The sequence below is a fragment of the Amblyomma maculatum genome, chromosome 8, assembly GCF_055883805.1.
Source record: "Amblyomma maculatum isolate TAMU_Amacu chromosome 8, ASM5588380v1, whole genome shotgun sequence".
Lineage (NCBI taxonomy): Eukaryota > Metazoa > Arthropoda > Arachnida > Ixodida > Ixodidae > Amblyomma > Amblyomma maculatum.
In genome coordinates, this window is record NC_139351.1 from 40,739,441 (window position 1) to 40,757,856 (window position 18,416).

The 18,416-nt window shown below is 47.9% G+C and overlaps 1 protein-coding gene across 2 annotated transcripts in view; it reads right to left on the bottom strand.

Annotated features, from left to right (window-relative positions):
• The window catches only part of fne (ELAV like RNA binding protein found in neurons), a 173,923-nt gene that overhangs the window by 33,157 nt on the left and 122,350 nt on the right, over nucleotides 1–18,416 (bottom strand). Inside the window, exon 3 of one of the 2 annotated variants that reach the window (XM_084576232.1) lies at nucleotides 270–290. In XM_084576232.1, the coding sequence (XP_084432358.1) occupies nucleotides 270–290 (21 nt within the window). Of the gene's footprint in view, nucleotides 1–269; nucleotides 294–18,416 lie in introns of both variants that reach the window. The other variant, XM_084576231.1, reaches the window with a different exon arrangement.

The following is an 18,416-nucleotide window of genomic DNA, read 5'->3' on the forward strand; positions in this document are numbered from 1 at the left end:
TCCTACCACCTGCTACATCGACATTTCGTAAACGCACGGGTGTACAGATCGATAAACATTATTCCCTCTCAACTTGTAGAATGTGTACACTAAAACAAATAAAAAAAAAACACGCTCAAGGCACAACGCGAACAGTGACTGAGACCAGTAGAAACCCAGAGGCTGACAGTATGGCAACGCGCCCAAAATAATAAGGCGAATATACTAAAAGAAAGCAACGAACTGAAGGCAGATCGGTGGTAAAAACATAAGAAAAAAAAACTACATACGGATGGGTGGTGAGGTGCCCTCTTCTAGAGAAACCGGAACCAAGCAGAACCGAATCGGGGCAGGTTTCGATAATGGTGGAATCCGGACAGGGTAGGGGAAGGGGGAAGGAGGGGGAAGGAAAAGGGTTTTGTGTTCATAGCAAGCGGGGCAGGGTAATTTCGAACGGGGACCAAATAAACACAAGTGTAAAATAATAATAATGAGAGTGCAAAGCAGTGCCGCCAAGGTATAAGCGCACAGTGCGGTTTGGTGAAAAGTCGAAGGCGATAATCACGGTGTCACCAGCGTTTAGCAAGTGAGAGCAGCAGTAAAATTGAGATAAACACAGGGTTGTTGCACAAAATGTCAAAGACGTAGGGGTAGCAAAGCAGCAACAATAACAGCAACAACAAAGCATATACAGGAAGGAGCAGGTGCAACGATAAATAAATAGAGTGAAGTAAATGATTACGGTGATTACGGAAGTGATTGGTGACGCGACCAAGACACCGCGTAGTGCATGAGTTCGACAAAGCGTGCCAGAAACATTCATTGAATAGCATGGTGTCGACAGTAAGTTAAAAAGGGTGCAGGGGGAGTTTTGCGTATTATTGAACGAGAAATAGTGCGTAGATGGGGTAAGGTAAGGGGGAATGGAGGGGTCGAGAAAAGAACAAAACGCCAAATTAGAATCACATAGCAAAAGCAAAATAAAAAAAAAATCACTTCAACATTGTCTGTACAAAAAAAGGTCAAAATAAAAATGCATCAAATAACTAAGCAAGAAACGCAAAGAATACACCGATTGTCTAGGCATAAAACCAAATACTTTGTATAGTGATTTCAAGATTCCAATCAATGTTTACCACATGCTGATCAGAATACTCGGTCTCGTTTCCCGTAAACAGCATCGGAGCAAGGGAGATAGAGACATCAAAATAGAAACTGCGATCAATTCTCAAACCTGCGACTAATTAGGGCACCTAGTTTCGCTCCTTTAGGAAACCGTACCTTCGGCAACTATAAGCGTGCCGCGGCACATGGCTGATTCAGAAACAGAGCAACGGCTGCATAAGGCATGAAGCGGCAATGAGGGTATACCTCCTCTTATCGCAGAAGGCACTCTTGTAAACTGTTGCAAAGAAAGGCTCGGTAGAGTTGCTCCAGTTCCAGCCGATTAATTATGCATTGAATGCTTGCCAATCCGCGTCGTTCCTACCTTAGTGCACATGCAATCGAAGATAATCAGTTCCGGAAAAAAGCGCCCGTGCTCGCAACCATTAATAAGCTCATTTAGGTTGCACAAAGCTGTTCAGTAAAAACAAATAATAATAAAGGAGGCCTAGGTAGTTTACGTAGATTTCTCTGAAGAAGCGGCACATTGCCCGTAAGCAAACTGTACGCTGTGTGCAAAGAGGCAAACGTGATTTTTCTATAGGAGTCCATTAATGTCAACTTTTCCGCACGGAACCGAAGATTGGGCTGATGAGCAAAGTAAGCACAGGAACAAAACAATGATTCCAAGCCCGATTCTGACGTTCTTGACTTTAGGGGGGGATCATCAGTCTAACCTATCACAAAACAAAGCACACATCGAAACCAAGAACGAAGCATCACAGGATGATGATGATGATGATGATGATGATGATGATAAACTCTCTATTTATTCCCAAAGAAGGGGAACCAGCCGAAAGACTGGTTGCACTGCTTGGAGAAGGTCAGCAGGGATCCCTTGCGACTCTGCGGCCTCCTATGCATGCATCCAGAGTATCATACAGAGCGCAGAGCCGACCGAACCCAGCAACTCCACAAACGTTTTACCGGTCGCCCCGACGTTACATACACAGATGCCTCCCACAACCCCCGTCGCCTCGCTATGGTTGCGGTTGCATTGGCACCGCACCGAAACTGGCACAACGCCTGCAGCGTTATCAACGCCGCAACTGTTACCACCGCAGAAGAGGTTGGCATCGCGTTAGCTCTGACCGACCCCTCCACCAAAGTAGTCGTTAGCGATTCCCAACAGGCAATTCGTAACTTCGATGCAGGTCGTATATCCCGACAGGCACACACTATCCTCCGATCTCTCCCCTTACCGTCTACACCTCGTCTTCTCGTATGGACCCCAGCTCATGAGGCGCTCAGCGGGAACGCACAGGCGCATGCTCTAGCCCGAGAACTCAGCTACTGGGAGAAGCACCCTCCTCACCCTGCCGCTTCCTCTGACACTCCCCAAGGCACTCATTCACGCCTTGTTACATACACGGACATCCTCCAGCATTATCGGCTCGAACGGTGTCTATACCCCCCTGCAGACCGGGAACTATCCCGGCGCGAGGCCGTCCACTGACGCAAATTACAAACATGAACCTTTCCAAACCCATAGCTATATAGCAAAATTTTCCCAAATCTTATTGCATCTAGTTGCAAACACTGCTCACAACCCGCCACATTAATTCACATGGTGTGGACATGTATACGAAGCATCACAGGCTCACTCACTGGGAGTGTGAATGCAGTTGACTGTGCGCCTGTTTACTACGTAGCGGTACCCGTAGCTTTGAACATTCGACACTACAAAGCATGTCACCTGTTGATGTTTTCACGTAACTAAGATGTTTTACTAGGAAACACCGATACTCTTGGAAATCCCCTGAGGCATTGCCAAATACTATGCCCCATAGGGTTTGTTTTTTGCCATAAATTCCAGCGTTTCAATTATTTCACATTCTTATCACGTGTCAAGTGTTCATGAAATAGATTTACCTATCGATACAATGCTAACTTCATAGATTATCCAGGCTCTTAAAGCTCACTTAGCATCGTGTAAAAGAAACAGCAAAAATCGCCCCGAGGCGTGAAGCCGTGAGCGGTATTCAAACAGATATCAAAAGAGTGCAGCAACGATTCTCTCGACTCCAAACCATCGGCGCTTTCAACGGCGCCTGAATGGCTGGCCTAATCACTGGATGTCCCCGACGCTAACAATGCCGAAGAGCCACGCGGACGGCCAGAGGACCGTCCGTTTCTGCCGGTGACAGTTTGCTTACGAAGCGTTGCCGCTGCAAAATCACGCGTAAAGGGCAGGAAAGAGGCTCCGGCTAAATGGAACCAGGGTAAAAAGAGGAAGCGGAGCCTTGAAATTCCATCCCGCTAATTACGTAGAGCCCTGTGGGAGAACAATGAGACGTGAGCACCGACACGAGGGCGCGCTGCAATACATCCGACTTACTCTGATAACGTCACGCTGGCGTCACACCCTGCACTCTTCTCCAACGCTCACCCTGTTCTGTCCCAGAACCATTGCACCTTTGCGCAACGTTTATAGATTACACAGCTCTTTTTTTGCGCCACTCATCTCGCGGAAATTCGGAAAGCGCGCCACCTGCCTCGAATACCTTCCACAACACACCAGGTTGGTTGGCTTCGCAAACCGGGCACCACCAAGTTGGTGTCTGACCGGACACACTATGCTAGTCAGGTCATCACACAAGAGCATGAAAGCGCCCACGTAGGCCTTTGACGTCTTTGTGACGTCACTGATTCCGTCGCGACGCTGTCTGCCGGCGTCGCCTGTAAACCGCTAGTCGCTTGCTTTCATCAGTGGAACCAATTATTACAAGCATTTTGCTCACCACCAGATAACGTGCAGCCTGCATTCTTAGCGCCACAAAACCACCTTTGTTATATAGGTGACATCCTGCCTGTCACCACTAGCCCCGTATGCAGTGACAGCCTGAAGCGCGCGGTAACGGCTTCTACCTGCGTGCATGGCGGGCCTGCAAGCACGTAGGAGCGGCACTCTTCGGAAAGCTGTAGCCTCGTGCACGCTTGTATAAGCTCCAACTGGAGTTTATACGAACGCGAAATGCACAGCACAGCTGGCTCCAAGGGGGCATTTAATGGCGCTCAAAGGGGATCAAGATACGGACAAGCCATGCACAACAACGCTCAAACAATGCAGCGTTTTGTGATTCCTTCAAAAAAGTAATTTAAAACTGCCGAGTAGTCTCTTCGTGAAAACTGCGGCCTCTCAATGCATGGTTTAGGATTGGACTGGTTTGGTTTGTGGGCGTTAACGTCCCAAAGCAACTCAGGCTATGAAAGACGCCGTTATGGAGGAGGAAATTTCGACCACCTGGGGTTCTTTAACGTCCACTGACATCGTATAGCACATGGGCGCCTTGCTTTTCGCCTCCATCGAAAAGCTGCCGCCGAGGCCGGCATTCGATCCCGCGTCCTTGGGTGCAGTAGTCTAACGCCGTAACGAATGCGCCACCTCAACGGGTATTATATGGCTGCGTTTCGTTTGGCAGGAAAGTTCCCTTACTGTCCTGGGTGGTTATTGCGCTATATACAATCTCTCCGGTGACCCTGAAAAGGGGAATCGGAAGCCGGAGTACTATGGTACATCTCCAATTCAGATTTTATTTACTATGGAAGCAGCTGCTCTACAAAAGGCCCAAAATGCAGAAAAAATACAAATGCTTAGGAATGAGCAAGAACCTTCCGTCTGTTCTACCCAAAAGTCACAATCGAATAGGCACGTGCAAAGGAGCGTCAATGGCAAAAGGGAGGGCAACAAAGGGATGAACGCAATTGTTTCTATTTCTCATGGCATTCATTGATAGCAAAAAAAAAAAAAGAAAACGAAACTATAAGCGCACATGAGGTTTCTTTCCTCCCATGGGGCGGGTCAGTATACTGTAACGTTAAGCTGCTCATCCCAAGCTTAAACACGAATGGTTTATTTGCCTTTTTTGGTGTCGGCGCATTCGCAAATACACCACATGGTCCAAATTAACTTGCAAATAACCGTTATGGCGCTTCTCGAAACCAGTGCGCAGCGGCACAATTCCTTAAAACACTCTCACACGATACCATACCTACACCCTTCCCCACTTATTTTATTTAACGGTTTCTGAAACATGACGAAGCTGGATGTCGCAAAACTTTTAGCAAACCTAGTCACGGCAACCACAGTCACATCTACTTCGGGTCTTAAGGTGTTGTTCGCTCTTCAGTGGTTGTAAGAACCTGTGAAACCTCAACATGTGGGCCTTCTCAGACCAACTCTGGGCCTGGTTAACCATTCTCCTGCTTATTATGCTTCTTCGTGCCGTTTTTCTTTTTTTCTCTTTCCACCTTCGGTACCGAACGTTCCCAAGTCATAATATATCCCCAACCCTTGAACAAACATCCCCGTTCCTGGAAACAATCAGTCCCACCGGCTTCGTTCGTCTCCCGACATATATCAACGAGGCCGCTCGGCTTCCAGGAACTCTCTCAAGTTCTGCTCCTTTACACATCTAGCTTCCAAAAGGGGGCTAGAGGGACCGCTTGACAGCGTCTAAGTTGAGGCGGACAGGGTGATTTAATTAAGGCACAAAAGCTGAACGGGAGACGGGCGGAGCGCGCATGCGCGCGTCAAAGTGCTGGAATTCCAGCTGGCGCCACACCGCGACAGAAGGGCGGGCCGTTCCGCCGCAACCCATAACGAAAGGCGCCGGACTTGTGCAAACCTCAACGAGGGCGGCCGTTTCCTCGGAGACAGGGACAGCGCACTCTAGCCGGGAAGCAGCGAACTCTCGGCATCCGCGCGAAAGGCGCGTCTGGAGAACTTTCTCGTTCATAACGCTTCCTTGTCCCCATATAGAAGGTTAAGCGCGCCTTCCTCCCTTGGTCGGCGCAGATTATGCAAGACCCAACAAGTCCGACGCGCAAACAGGACTCAGACTGCGGTTGGAGATCTCCGCTTCCAACGCGTTTTGCCCGACAAGAAGCGCAAACTGAACAAAAGTTCCAAGGTAAGCGCGTAAAACGGTAACGATGACGTCATTTCTGGTTGAAAACCTTAGCTACGAGCGAGCCCGATTGTTCCATGGTTGTACTCGTTATGGCCACGCAGCTAGCGGACTGCATGATCAATATAAACTTTTTTCCGATTCCTTCGCGTATATGAAAAAGAAGGAAATAGCCTTTTCGTCGGTGATAAATTAAAATTGCACAGGCCCAGTTAATGTGCTGATGTTCGTGTTAGAAGTTCGTCTTAAGCCGGGAAGGAAAATTGATGAACGTACGCTCGACTGATATTCTTACAATCGATTATAAACGGGAAAGATCGGTATCGTTGAAAGAAACATCGCAGCTACGAAATACAGTTGGTCACAACAGAAGTGCAGATAACAGAGTAATGGTGAGGCGACACGGTCGTTGGAAATAAAGTAATGCCGTTTTTCACTTCGAGGCGACTTCGACACATCGTTACCTGGGGCCCAAGTAACGAGTCAAGATTCCTCTGTTAGCGTAGCGCCGTCTGCTTACAGACTGTCATCCCCTACTCCGAACAGTTACTTGGTTAAACAATATTTGACACGGAATGTACGCACATAACGTTTGTAGACGCAACACGGCACAGTCGAGTCTAATCCATTGCACAAGCACTGTGAAAAATTTCTAAGTTATTGCTTCCGAGAAGCCTCTATTGTTCCAAGCATGTCAATCCCTGCCATCATCATGCTGAGTAATATTGGAGGTCATTTCCGCCTTCTTTATTTCGGCTATGTTCTTTTTTTTTCAATAATACAATAAACTTCCTTTCAAAACGTTGGTTTATAAGGAAGTGGGGGGAGGGGGGGGGGAGGATACGAATAATTTTCCGCAGGCAACACGTGTTGTAGTTTCACAAAGATATTCAGACAAGAAAGAGAATATAGAGAGAAAGCTGGAAGTCAACAGCACAGAATGCATACGGACAGGAGACCCGTGCTGACCTTCAACGCAGGCCTGGCGCCAGGTGTCTAAGTTCCAGTGTTGATTTTTGTTGCTTTTGCTCGGATTATGCAGGTATTTGCTCAGCACAGTTTTAAAGGAGTGAAACTCAACTTACGTTTTTGGTTTAGCGCTCAATTTGCCCTCCGCCCCTTCCTTCGCCTGTTTCTAAGCCGTTGTTACTTCGTTTAAGGCAGTAGCCCCTCCTCTTTCCACGAATACCCTACGCGCGACCATTCGTGTTTGAATGCAAACCAGCGCATAAACTGAACTTACTAGGAAACAAGCCGTGATATTAACTATACGTGACTTTGGAGTGTCCAGGGCCATCGCATATATCTCCAAAAAGATAGCAACCATTCTGTCATAAGAGCTAGGTTATTGTCGCCGAAAAAAAAAACAACAACGAAACGTGCACTCACGGACAGAACATGGAACGCGCTTTGGCGGTCAGAGCCTGCGCACGCGTTAATTACAAAAGCATAACGCATGCTTTTTGCATACGCCTGTAATATTTACTTTTGTCTTTGCACGCGTAAGGACAGCAAGCTTATTTCAATTAGATGACAAGGCAGAAGCGTTTGAATTTGGAAGAGTGGTCCATTTTATTCTGTCTACTATACTGTCCATTCTATATGAAGATCAAAAATAACCAAATTTAAACAAAGAAGACATAAAACTCTTAACTGCTTGGAAGTCTGAACGCTATCGCTGAAACCGGCGACGTGCAGGTGATTCAGAAATATTTTTATTTTTCTGACTGAACACTGACTGTATGGTTTGGTTTGGTTTCTAGGGCTTAATGTCCCAAAGCGACTTAGGATATTAGAGACGCCCTAGTGGAAGGCTAGGGAGTAATTTCGACCACCTGGGTTTCTTTAGCGTGCACTGTCATCGCAAAGCACACTGACGTTTCTCCGTTTCGCCTCCACCGAAACGCTGCCGCCTGCGGTCGGATTCGAACCCGGAACACTGACTCGAGAGAGCGTGATTAAACCCTTGTGTATATACATCGCTGGAAAGACACTGGGCCTGTGTCGGCGCCGCCCACTGCCGTCCCACATTCGGCCAAAGCATTACCATTTCCAGTGAGCGCTTGTTTAAGAGCCTTGGCCCACGGCGAAAGCAGCCGCTTCTGAACAGAGTAGCGGATGTAACTATTATAAGCGACGTGAAATGGCAGCGCATGCAGAGTTGGAAAAGAAACGTGGAGCTCAACCGCTCATCTCGATGCACATCCGTTCTCAAGAAACCGGCGAGAACGAATTGGGGCACAAATTTCCCATAACACTCTATGAGAATCGCGCAAACAAACCAGCAAGTTTCACCTGCTGACTAACATGCGAACGCAAGACGCCTTGCAATTTAACGGTTTCGAATAAGGCAGCAATGAGAGAAGGGGCCCGCAACGCGATGAACCAGTAAAGGCACAGCGCGAAATTTAGACCAGGTGCAATGAGTAGACTGCGTCTGCCTGCTCACTACATCCTGTGCGAGCTGTGCTACCACATTATGTGCTCAATATGTCATCATCATTCATAGTTCATCAGCTGGACTATACACACTGCAGTTCGAAGGCTTCTACCATATTCCTCCAATTAACCCCGTTCTGTGATAGCCGCATCCACTTGACCCCTGCGAACTTCTTAACCTCATCCGCACACCTAACTTTCTGCTTTCCTTCCCTTGGAATCATGTTTGTTACTCTTAACGACCATCGGCTATCCTCTCTTCGCATAACATACCCCGCTCATGCCTAGTTTTTATTGATTTCCGCTAGAATGTCATTAACTCGAGTTATTTCTCTAACCCACTCAGCACGCTTCCTATCTCTTAACGTTATATACCTCAAACATTTTTCGTTCCACAGCCCTCTGCGTTGTCCTCAACTTAAATAAAACCCTCTTCGTTAGCCTCCACGTTTCAGCCCCATAGGTTAGTTCACCCTTTGTCAAAGGTTTAGAGCCCAGGGAGTCTGAGCCATAGTATGTGGTTCGTAATGCATTCCCACGTTTCCAAACTTGCTGGAGGTAAGAAGAGTTTTCGCCCTACCCTCTGCAATGGCTGCGGCTTCCACGATTGTTAAAGAAGTCATAATATATGGCTTCAAAGAAAACCCTCTGGGCTCTAAATTTTTGACAAAGGCCGTACATTCCTCTTGAGCGATACCGGTAACCTGGTAGTCATAATCTGCGAGTGCGTCCCAAATGCGCTCCTTTCCAATATTAATCTCCTTCTTATTTCTATTTCATGGTCTTGATCTGTGGTTACTACCTGTCCAAAGTAGAGATATTCGCTACTACTTCCAGTGCTTCGCTACTGAACGTAATGTGCTGTTCCTTCCCTAGCAAAAAATAGCTTGATAAACAGGTTCATCGGTAGAAGAAACTCCTTCGAAACGTTAATGGAATGAGCGAGAGAGTTGAAAAATTAAAATTCGCCATTTAACGGCGCAGTATTCCCATGCTTTGTGTTTTTATCATTTTCTGTTCATCTCTTTTATTTTCGTTTTTTGTTTTCATCAGCTCATCCTTTTTCTTTTCTTTCTCGGCAACTCTCGTTACATCGTAGCCCACACCTTCACGAGGTGTGGGTATAGATACTTCACTGACAACCTCCAATAATTACACAATCATCGTGAACGTTGATTCTTTTTTTTTTTTTTATAGGACGAAATATATTTTAGTATTCTGACAACAACTACTAACCCGTTTAAATCCCGCAGCACGGCTTGGAATTGGTGGTAGTATACGTCATCACATTGGAGCTGGGATGCGGAGGTTTTAATGGTATAAAACTCGGGAAATTGAACAGACATTCTGTAGCAAGCCAGATTAACACAGTCCAATAAATCATCCAGAAACAGATCGACGAATAACGAGAGGAAAATTGAGAACAGGAACAGGAAATAAACTACTCCCCTGCCTAGAAACGAGAATTTCTGCATGGTAGAATGTCTGGAACATAGGAGCAAAAATAGCCCCAGGCTCCGAGGAAAGGGACAGAAAAATCGACGGGCAAATTTACACGGTCCTCTCGTCCAAGGTACGATCAGTATGGGGAGGAAAAAAAAAAAGGAAAAGGGAAACAGCTGCTCGAGATCCCGCCAGGCAACTATGTTTGCTCGTGCTCTCGTAGACAGCGCCCTTAGTTATTTCTTCAGGGACCTACCTCGAGCTCGGGGTTTCCAGCGCGGCAATAAAGCTCAAGGTTCTATACTGCCCTGCCGCCTCGGCGGCTGCTGTTTCGTTAACGTGTTCTCGACAAGCGCTCACGGTCGAAAATTGCATGCGCACACGTTCTGTCTTCAAAGCAAGCAAACAAGCCGAGAGCATAGGGAACAAAACGGCCGCTACGGCCTCCATCACAAGACGTCCACGAAGCAAGAAATACAGCGGCGTTCTGGTGCGCGAGGTAAGCGAAACGAGCGAGTGTTCGTTGCATGTACCCGCGGACCGCAGTTTCAGCGCGGTAAGGCCGAGAGCGCCGCGTGGCGGAAAACGAGCAAAATGCGCCGACGCGAGCGAAACAAGCGATCTGCTGAGCTTGCGGGTGCGGACGAGAGGGAGCGCCAGCAGGCGAGAAAAAAAAAATGCCGAACTTGTGCGTGACTGCGCTCTTAGCGCCTGAAAACATTAAGGACACCACAGAAAGTACGTTTAACTATTACCGAAGCATCAGAGACACCATTAAGGCACTTAACTACATGTTTGTCAGCCTACACATCAACTCAATTTACTCGTTGCTCCGGAAGCACCTGGAAGTTCCCGCGACCGAATTGCTTTTACCGTTTGCTTGCTTTCTTTGGATCGATTGCGGCTGCCCTTTGCGGGCTTCTAACTTTCGAAATACGCTTGCGTTGTTAAAGGAGCTAGACAGCAACGAAGACGCCGTTGCGAGGTGCAAACGAACCATCTGCGGCCAAACGGAAGTGACTCTACAGCTCCGCCCGGAAACCAATCGACCTGCAGGCCGGTCAGTTCCGTTTTTCTCTCCTTTCATGACCAGAATTAAGCAAGACGGAGATCGAGATCAAAGACGAGGAACTAGTCGAACCAAAGCTTGATAAACAAATGTGACTCGGCAATATAGTAGATGTGACGGCGGCATACTATATGTAATCATTAAAATTTGCAGCGCTACCGCAGACATTTTTATTCGAGAAAAATGAGGGCTACGATCATAGAGCCTCACAATCACATGAAAAGCTTTCAGATAGAAATACACTGCAGCGCCAGGTATACCCGAAATTATATTCACGTAAAAAATATTCACTTTTCCGCCGTTCAAAATCCGGCTGACTTGAAAAACGAATGGTATTTCGTTGGTCGTGCTGGCAAGTGCAAAAAAAAAAAAAAAATAAAAAAATAGTCTGCTGCCTGCCCGTTATACTAGGCAAACATTCGCCCGTACATCTCAGGCGCTCATACGGCGAACAAAACTGATCAGGCTGTCACATTCCCCTTCTTTAATTATGCACAAGGAAAAGTCGCATTTCAGACCCTCCCCGTTACGACCTGTATAAACAAAAACTGTTTTAAAGCGCTTATGATCGTTAACTTCAGTGCCAATGTGGAAATGTATTCTGTTCCGTCATCTGGCATGGGTGAAGAGAGATCACGAATGCCGACATTCTGCCTCCCCGCCTCGCACTCAAATATTAAAAACAAAGAAGTATTACCGCCGAACTGGCGTTTTTTCGTTTCGACTAATTCTCCAGCCTACCCAAAACGTTCTATTGAAGTGGTGGAACGAGGATGCTGAGGTATACACGAAAATACACGATAGCCGAGGGATGCAGTACCGAGAGCTAGCGCCGGTGGTTTTATCGCCTCGGTAAAAAGAAAATAATAATAAAAAAAGGACGACCCACTGAGCGGCAAGAAAATCCAGGAACAAAAGCGACCGAAACAAAAGGCCTGCCGAAGCGCACGAAGGCTCAGCGATGAAAGGCATTACGTCATAGCACAGCAAGAACAAGGAATACGACTGCACCATTTTACGTGACGGCAACGCTTCCACGCCGGAGGTGGGAAAGCTGTAGCAAATGAAGACTTTGCTGCGAAGGAGCGGTGCAGCAAAGCCGATCACCGCACCGGCGGACGGAGGAGACGGCAGCGCGCGGACGTAGCTATTACAGCGGCCCTAAAAGGTTTGGGGAAAAAATGCTCCGTTGCCAGCAGCCTCGTTAGCCGACCCGTGGAGGTGCTAAAACAGCAAGTGCTCCATCAGAGAGCAGCCGGTGATGGGAAAGCAAGCAGTCGACCACCATGCATCTGTATAGCCCCGAGAAGGCCACAGCGAGGGCGGCTCCCGCGGGTGCAACGGAAGGCGCTCCTCCGGCCTCGTCCGCGGGTGCCATAAAGGAGTCTTCTCGAAGAAACAGACGCCGGCCGAAAGGATAATAAACGGGAAACTGCCCGCGAATTATCGGGATGGCGGGCAGTAGATAAAACAACGCCCAGGTCGTGTAGCGAAAAGTCGGTCCGTCGGAGGAGCTGCAGCTAACAAGCCGGGCAATAGGAGAAAGACACTGAACTCAGAAGCACAAAAGGCAACAAGCAGGCAACAATGAGCAAAGATGAGGAAGCGGTTTCGCTCAGCGAAAAGTGTTCAAACCACTATTGTCCATCCACATTAAAGGACTTTCGGCGGTTCGCCGATTCCACTAGAGAAGTCGCCGCTCACATTTAAGGCTCTTAATTTAGAGGCCAGTGGCACTGCGGTGCGTTTGTATCCACTGCTCATGAATGGCACTTCACGTAGACGAGCACATGGAACGCACACCGCTAGATAGCGGCAGTAAAACGTGCGGGGCTGCGGCGATAGCTACTACGAGCCGAATTTGCTTTGCAGGCCGACTTCCCGACTTCAAATCTGTTCCGCTCAGGTGGCTTCTTTCCCAACACTCCCCCCCCCCCCCCTTTCTTAGCTCGGCAAGTCGGCAAAGCAGGAAATGATGGGCAGGTAAGACCGCGTGAATCACACCCTTACGCATTGAAACAAAAACTGACTACAAATAGACAGCATTAATGGCGTTCCCAGAGCCGGCTCAACCAACGTAATGACCCCCCGGACTTCCGGAAAAGTTTACAACACATTCATGACGCCAACTGCCTGCCATTCAACTCGAAGTTGCCTGCGCCGCCTAATTTTGCAGCAGCGGTGATATGGGCACAAAACGCCAAACACAAAAAGAAAGAAAAAGGGAACTGCGCAGAGAGACCTCGTATTATGTCTGTTCAAGTGTACACCTGGTAAGAGCGGATAAAAATTTATGATCTTTATTTGCACAAATAAATAAATAATCGCGAAGCCCGGTGTAAGAATCCTAGGTGATCCAGTTTTCTGGCGCATCCAAGATATGGTCTCTATGTAAAACTGGCCGGTTTTGAATATTCGCGCACTACTATTGCAGTAAAACATAGCTTGATCTCCACTGCCTTATGCCCCTTTAGCTTTACCTACACTCGCAACGCGCATTTACGTGTCAGCGGTGAGGCCGTGACTGCCTCTCCTATATTTCTCCCACAACTTTCTTCCAAGCACCTGCCCACTTTTTAAGGCGAAAGCTTTTCTATAGGCTCATGGAACGAAATCCCGTGCGCGAGATCTGTTATATTCCGCGAGATGTGTTCTTGTCTAGCATTCCTGCCATCTGCAATGCCACACTCGAACGCGTGACAAGGAATGTCACACGACAAGAGTGACGGTGCACCGTCCAAACTCACACTTACCCGGAGAATGTGCGACAGATACAGCACCCTTCATTTCCTGTAAACCAATTATATGCACTGCAACGAACGCCGGTAGACGGCAAGCGATAAGGAGAAAATGATAGCAAAGGAAGTGTAAGCTTTCGCGATTCTCCTCTTAAGATCGAGGCATCTAAGAAACCCTCTATATTTTTTTTACTTCCCGCACTATCTTTCTGCCAATTAATCCCAAACTTGGCCGCTTCCGCTTCCCTGCGGGCTATTTTCCTTGGGCAAATAATAGGGCTTCAGCGTTAAGTATTGAAGTCTGGCGACAAAAACTGCCTCAAACTGCAGAGTGGCTGATAGAAAGAAGGCAATCACTCTCCGGCTGCCTAGAAGAAAAAAAAAAGCAAAACTAAATACAAACGAAGGTGCAGTCAAATAACGGTGCTGTCGCGCTGCCCGCTAGGAGAAGAAAGGGGATACCAGCAAGTCAGATCGTACTCGCGGTACATCGCCGACACCTTGCCCCAACTACTTGAGAGCACCACTCTCGAGAGCCATCTCGCTGTTTACTTGCGTACCGGGATGAAGCGCCTCACAACTCTAAGACGGCGAAGAAAGTACGACGCGAGAGCGAGAGAGAAAGATCATGGGTGGAGAGAGGACCAGCCGAGGAAACTCGATCGAGGCATCGAGCAAGGCAGCTAGCCTGCCTCAGGATATGGGGGAAAAAGGGAAGTGCTTCGAGGCAGGCACGAGTAGGAGAGGCCATTCATTTTTAATCGTGGAGACGGCAGCGCACAGTCTTAGCCGGGGACCGATGATTAACGCGTATACGTCGTCTTCGTCGTCGTCAGACCTCTCAAGACCTGCTTCTGCCTCGCTCAGTAGTGCCGCCGTCGTTTATGGATGAGGACGGATATCCTCCGAGGTGCGAGCAGCCGGCGACGGCAGCGCCTCCAAAGTGGCGTTTACCGCCTTCCTCTTTCCGCGCGCTTCGCACCGACGCGGCAACGCCAAGTAAAAAATGTGGAAAAGACGTCGACGAGACGTGCCAACTTCCGGGGACGATTAATGGGAGCTTCGCTTCGAAAAAAAAAAAAAAAGTGTACGAAGCAACGACACGAAGCCAAGACCGAAATCCCCCAACTAAGTACACGCTGAGAAATTGTTTCGAGTCAACCACAGCTCTCTGCTGCTTCAAGAAACTTCTGACGCCGTTATAACTTCACATTAGAACAAACATTGCTGGAACGCAACCGAAGCTGATGTTTATAAGTACGCCTTTCTGCGTTTATATATTTTCATTTTCAGAGAACTGAGAGAAAAACAAAAAGCTTACAAGGAAATGTCTTTTTTTTTTTTCATCCATCAGTAATCTTTCGATCCTCTTGGAGGCCCGCCGTTCAGCTTTCGGTACAAAGCAACTATGAACATCCTAGAACAGATCGTCAAAATATGAAATCTCATTACCGAGGCGAAGTATTTTTAAAATACCGGAAAACATGTTGGGGGTGCGGGTTGGGAGGGCGACCCGTAGAAATACATGTAAACACAGCTTACCGAAACATTTTTCTCATTTCGCAGAGCATCAGAAGTGGTGGCCGGTCGTTAAGCGTTGACCAGCGCTTTGAAAAAGTCTGTGATTAAGTATGGTGCGTCATTATGGAGGCGGTCTACTTTTAAAACTCCCCAAATAACCTGTGTTATGAATCCAGACACCGCCAAAAGGCAAGCTGGGTGTAGCGAATCGCGCAGTTTTGCTTACAGTCTGATATGCTGCCGCATAGGGTAAATGTCGCTCCAGTGATACGTGCTAGACATAATTACATTTAAAAAGCAGTTGTCAAACACCATACGACAATATGGACCGAACGAGATTCGCGCATTGCAGCAGACGACAGCGTAGCTGGCGATACCCACCGCGGTCGCCTCCAGCTCCGGAGCGTCTGCTAGCGACAGCGGGTGGTGCATGGTGGTCTGCAACTGGGCGCGGTCAGTTCATCGTGCTGTGAACGGTTCCGCAAGTGGTTAGACTTGCATTACTTGCAAGATAATGTAGTGTGTCATGCAACATGACGTCGGGGCGTCGTACAAGAAGTTCACCAAAAAATGAGAAGGCTTCAACGCTGCTGAACCGAGCAAAATGTTGCGGTAAGTTGCGTTTACATGTATTTCTATGGGTGGCCTTCTCAACTCGCACCCCGATGCGATTCCACGATCTATTCCAGGGCGTTCATGGTTGCTCTGTACCGAATAACGACTTCATATGTGCCCTGTGAAATGAGAAAACTGCTTTAAAATTGTTCGGTTCCATGCATTCCTATGGGCGCTAAGCCTATATTTCACCCCCAGTCTGACCACGCTGGCGATAGAAGCGCCACCGCATCGTGCTTACGTCACAGATCGGTGTTGGTCTATAGTTAGAAGCAGCTGCCGAGTCGGAGCGCTCATTTCATATGAAATAATGAATTATTGGAAGTGAAATCACTTGCGGTGCCTATAGTAAGTAGTATACAGCTGGCCGGTGACATGCGCGGCCTTTGTCGGGAAAAGTAACGGTCATGCGCATATGCCGCGTGAATCACACTTATTTTACTGTGATTTTTACATAAAACACGATGTGCTGTCGAGTGTGCAAATCTTCTCTTCACCACTACCACCTACGAACATCGAGGTAGTTATTATTTTGCTTTTCGTGCGATGTCTCTTGGGCCGCGCTGGCGGACTACTGGCGATCTGAAGTACTTACTAAGCGTACAGTGAAAGATTGTATTCGTCTCACGACAATTACGCAGCAATTACGTTTCTTTTCCTTTCCTTGTTAAATTTGGATCGTTTAGTTCCTTAAAGTTACTTCTTGAGTTTTCCTTTCCCCATATCACTGTGATCTTTGCATTTTCTTTTTGAGCCTTTAAAAAAAAGTAAGCTCGTTTAGTCTAACCGCCCAAAGCAGCACGTCGTTGTACTTAACTATTCAATGCTATTGCTAACCCAGTGTCGACGGTTTGAGCGCCCCCGCCTAATGCACTACGCAGACATCCGCACCACAAAATGCCGTACCACTCGCAATAATGCATTCACAAGTGCGCCCATGCCAGCGCTGCTGCCGTCGGGTCTCGCGAGCGCGATCGCGCAATTGAAACGGTGAGCTGTAAGTTAAAAGAAAAGAAACAGTAAACTCTAAACTTAACATCTGCGCTTTTTTACTTCGCTCAAAAGCTTGAGGGATATCTCGGAATCCAAGTTGTCGGTCTTGCTCGATAAGAAGAAAACAAAACGCCACTAGCATATCGCAAGATTCCTCCTTGCTAGGAGATGAAAAGCGCAAAAAGCAGGGTAGGAGCCATGAGACTGAGAACAAACGGTTTCTTCGCTTGGCTGCCTGCGAGCATATTTACAGAATGCTGGCTCGAAAAGGCGGACGGCGGCGAAAAAGCACGAACGAACGGAGAAAAAAAAAAGAAAGAAAGGGACCGGAGGCCCGAATCAAAAGAACGCAGCACCTGTCTGGCCTGGTGCCGCCGGCGGCGTTCGAATCTAGCGGGCTCCGGTCTGGGCAAACAGACCAGCACCCAGCCGAAGCCTAGTTTGCATATTCTTTCCGCACGAAGAGACAACGACAATAACAACAGCAAAACACACCTCCCTTCAGAACCGCTGCTTCCTTTCTCGATAACCGCGAGCACTCGGCCTCCCCTGTGGTATTCTCCAGAAAAAGAGCCTCGCTCCCCCCTTTTTTTTTTTTTTAATTTTGTGCGGCGTTTGCTCGGTCCGAGGCACGAGAAATCGCCGTGTCTTTGCGCGCAGCGCATGCCGGGAGCGGCGCAAAGATGCGGAAGAAATCGCTGTTTTTTCGCCTGCCTGCTCAGCGAATATTCGAAAAAGGCGAACGCGCCTTCCGAGCCACTGCCTTCGAGAACACATAGAACGAACCCCTCCCTTTTTTCCCAACAGCTCTGCACCCCCCTCCCTCCCGATTTTCAGCACTTGACGAAGTAAGAGGAACAGAGAAATCGAGTTAAGACAAGCTGTTGGCGACTGTCTAAACGCATAATGAAAAGACGAAAAGACCGGTAAACTATAGATGACCATAAAAAAAAAAGGGGGGAAGGTTGGGGAACTCCTTATTTCAAGAGTCCATCTGACTGAGCTGCAGCTTTTGTCCTGCCGAGGGCATCGTCGGTACATCTACATACCATGGCTGGTCAGCACTGCATGACTGCCGTCCAGTTTGTCAAAACGTTAACCATCTTGACGTTGACTTGGTTTTTGGGAGAAAAAAAAAAAGGCGCAGGACCTGTATGTTCGTTTTTCGATGGACACTTGAGAATTTAAATGTACGCTTACAAATGGAGGTGCATAATACGTAGTTGACTCGAATTCCTGTCGCGAACAGGCCCTCAACTTAACTAGCAGATGGACGTCAAATGAGAACAGAAATGTTACGAACCTACGCCAAAAAAGCAGCAAAAAGAACGGTAGGGTCAAAATAGTTAAACCGCACGATATTTTTGTCGAACGTACAAGCGTCAGCCGATTTTGTTGCTCAGGATCCTCCAAATCAGTGCCTTCTAGCTGAAAGCGGTACATAACTCCCAGTCGCCGTTAGGGCTCGGCGAAGCTAGGCGAAGCTTAGGCGAAGCTGGAGTCAGGCGAAGCTGCATCGCAACGCCATCTATCTGGAAGCAAGAC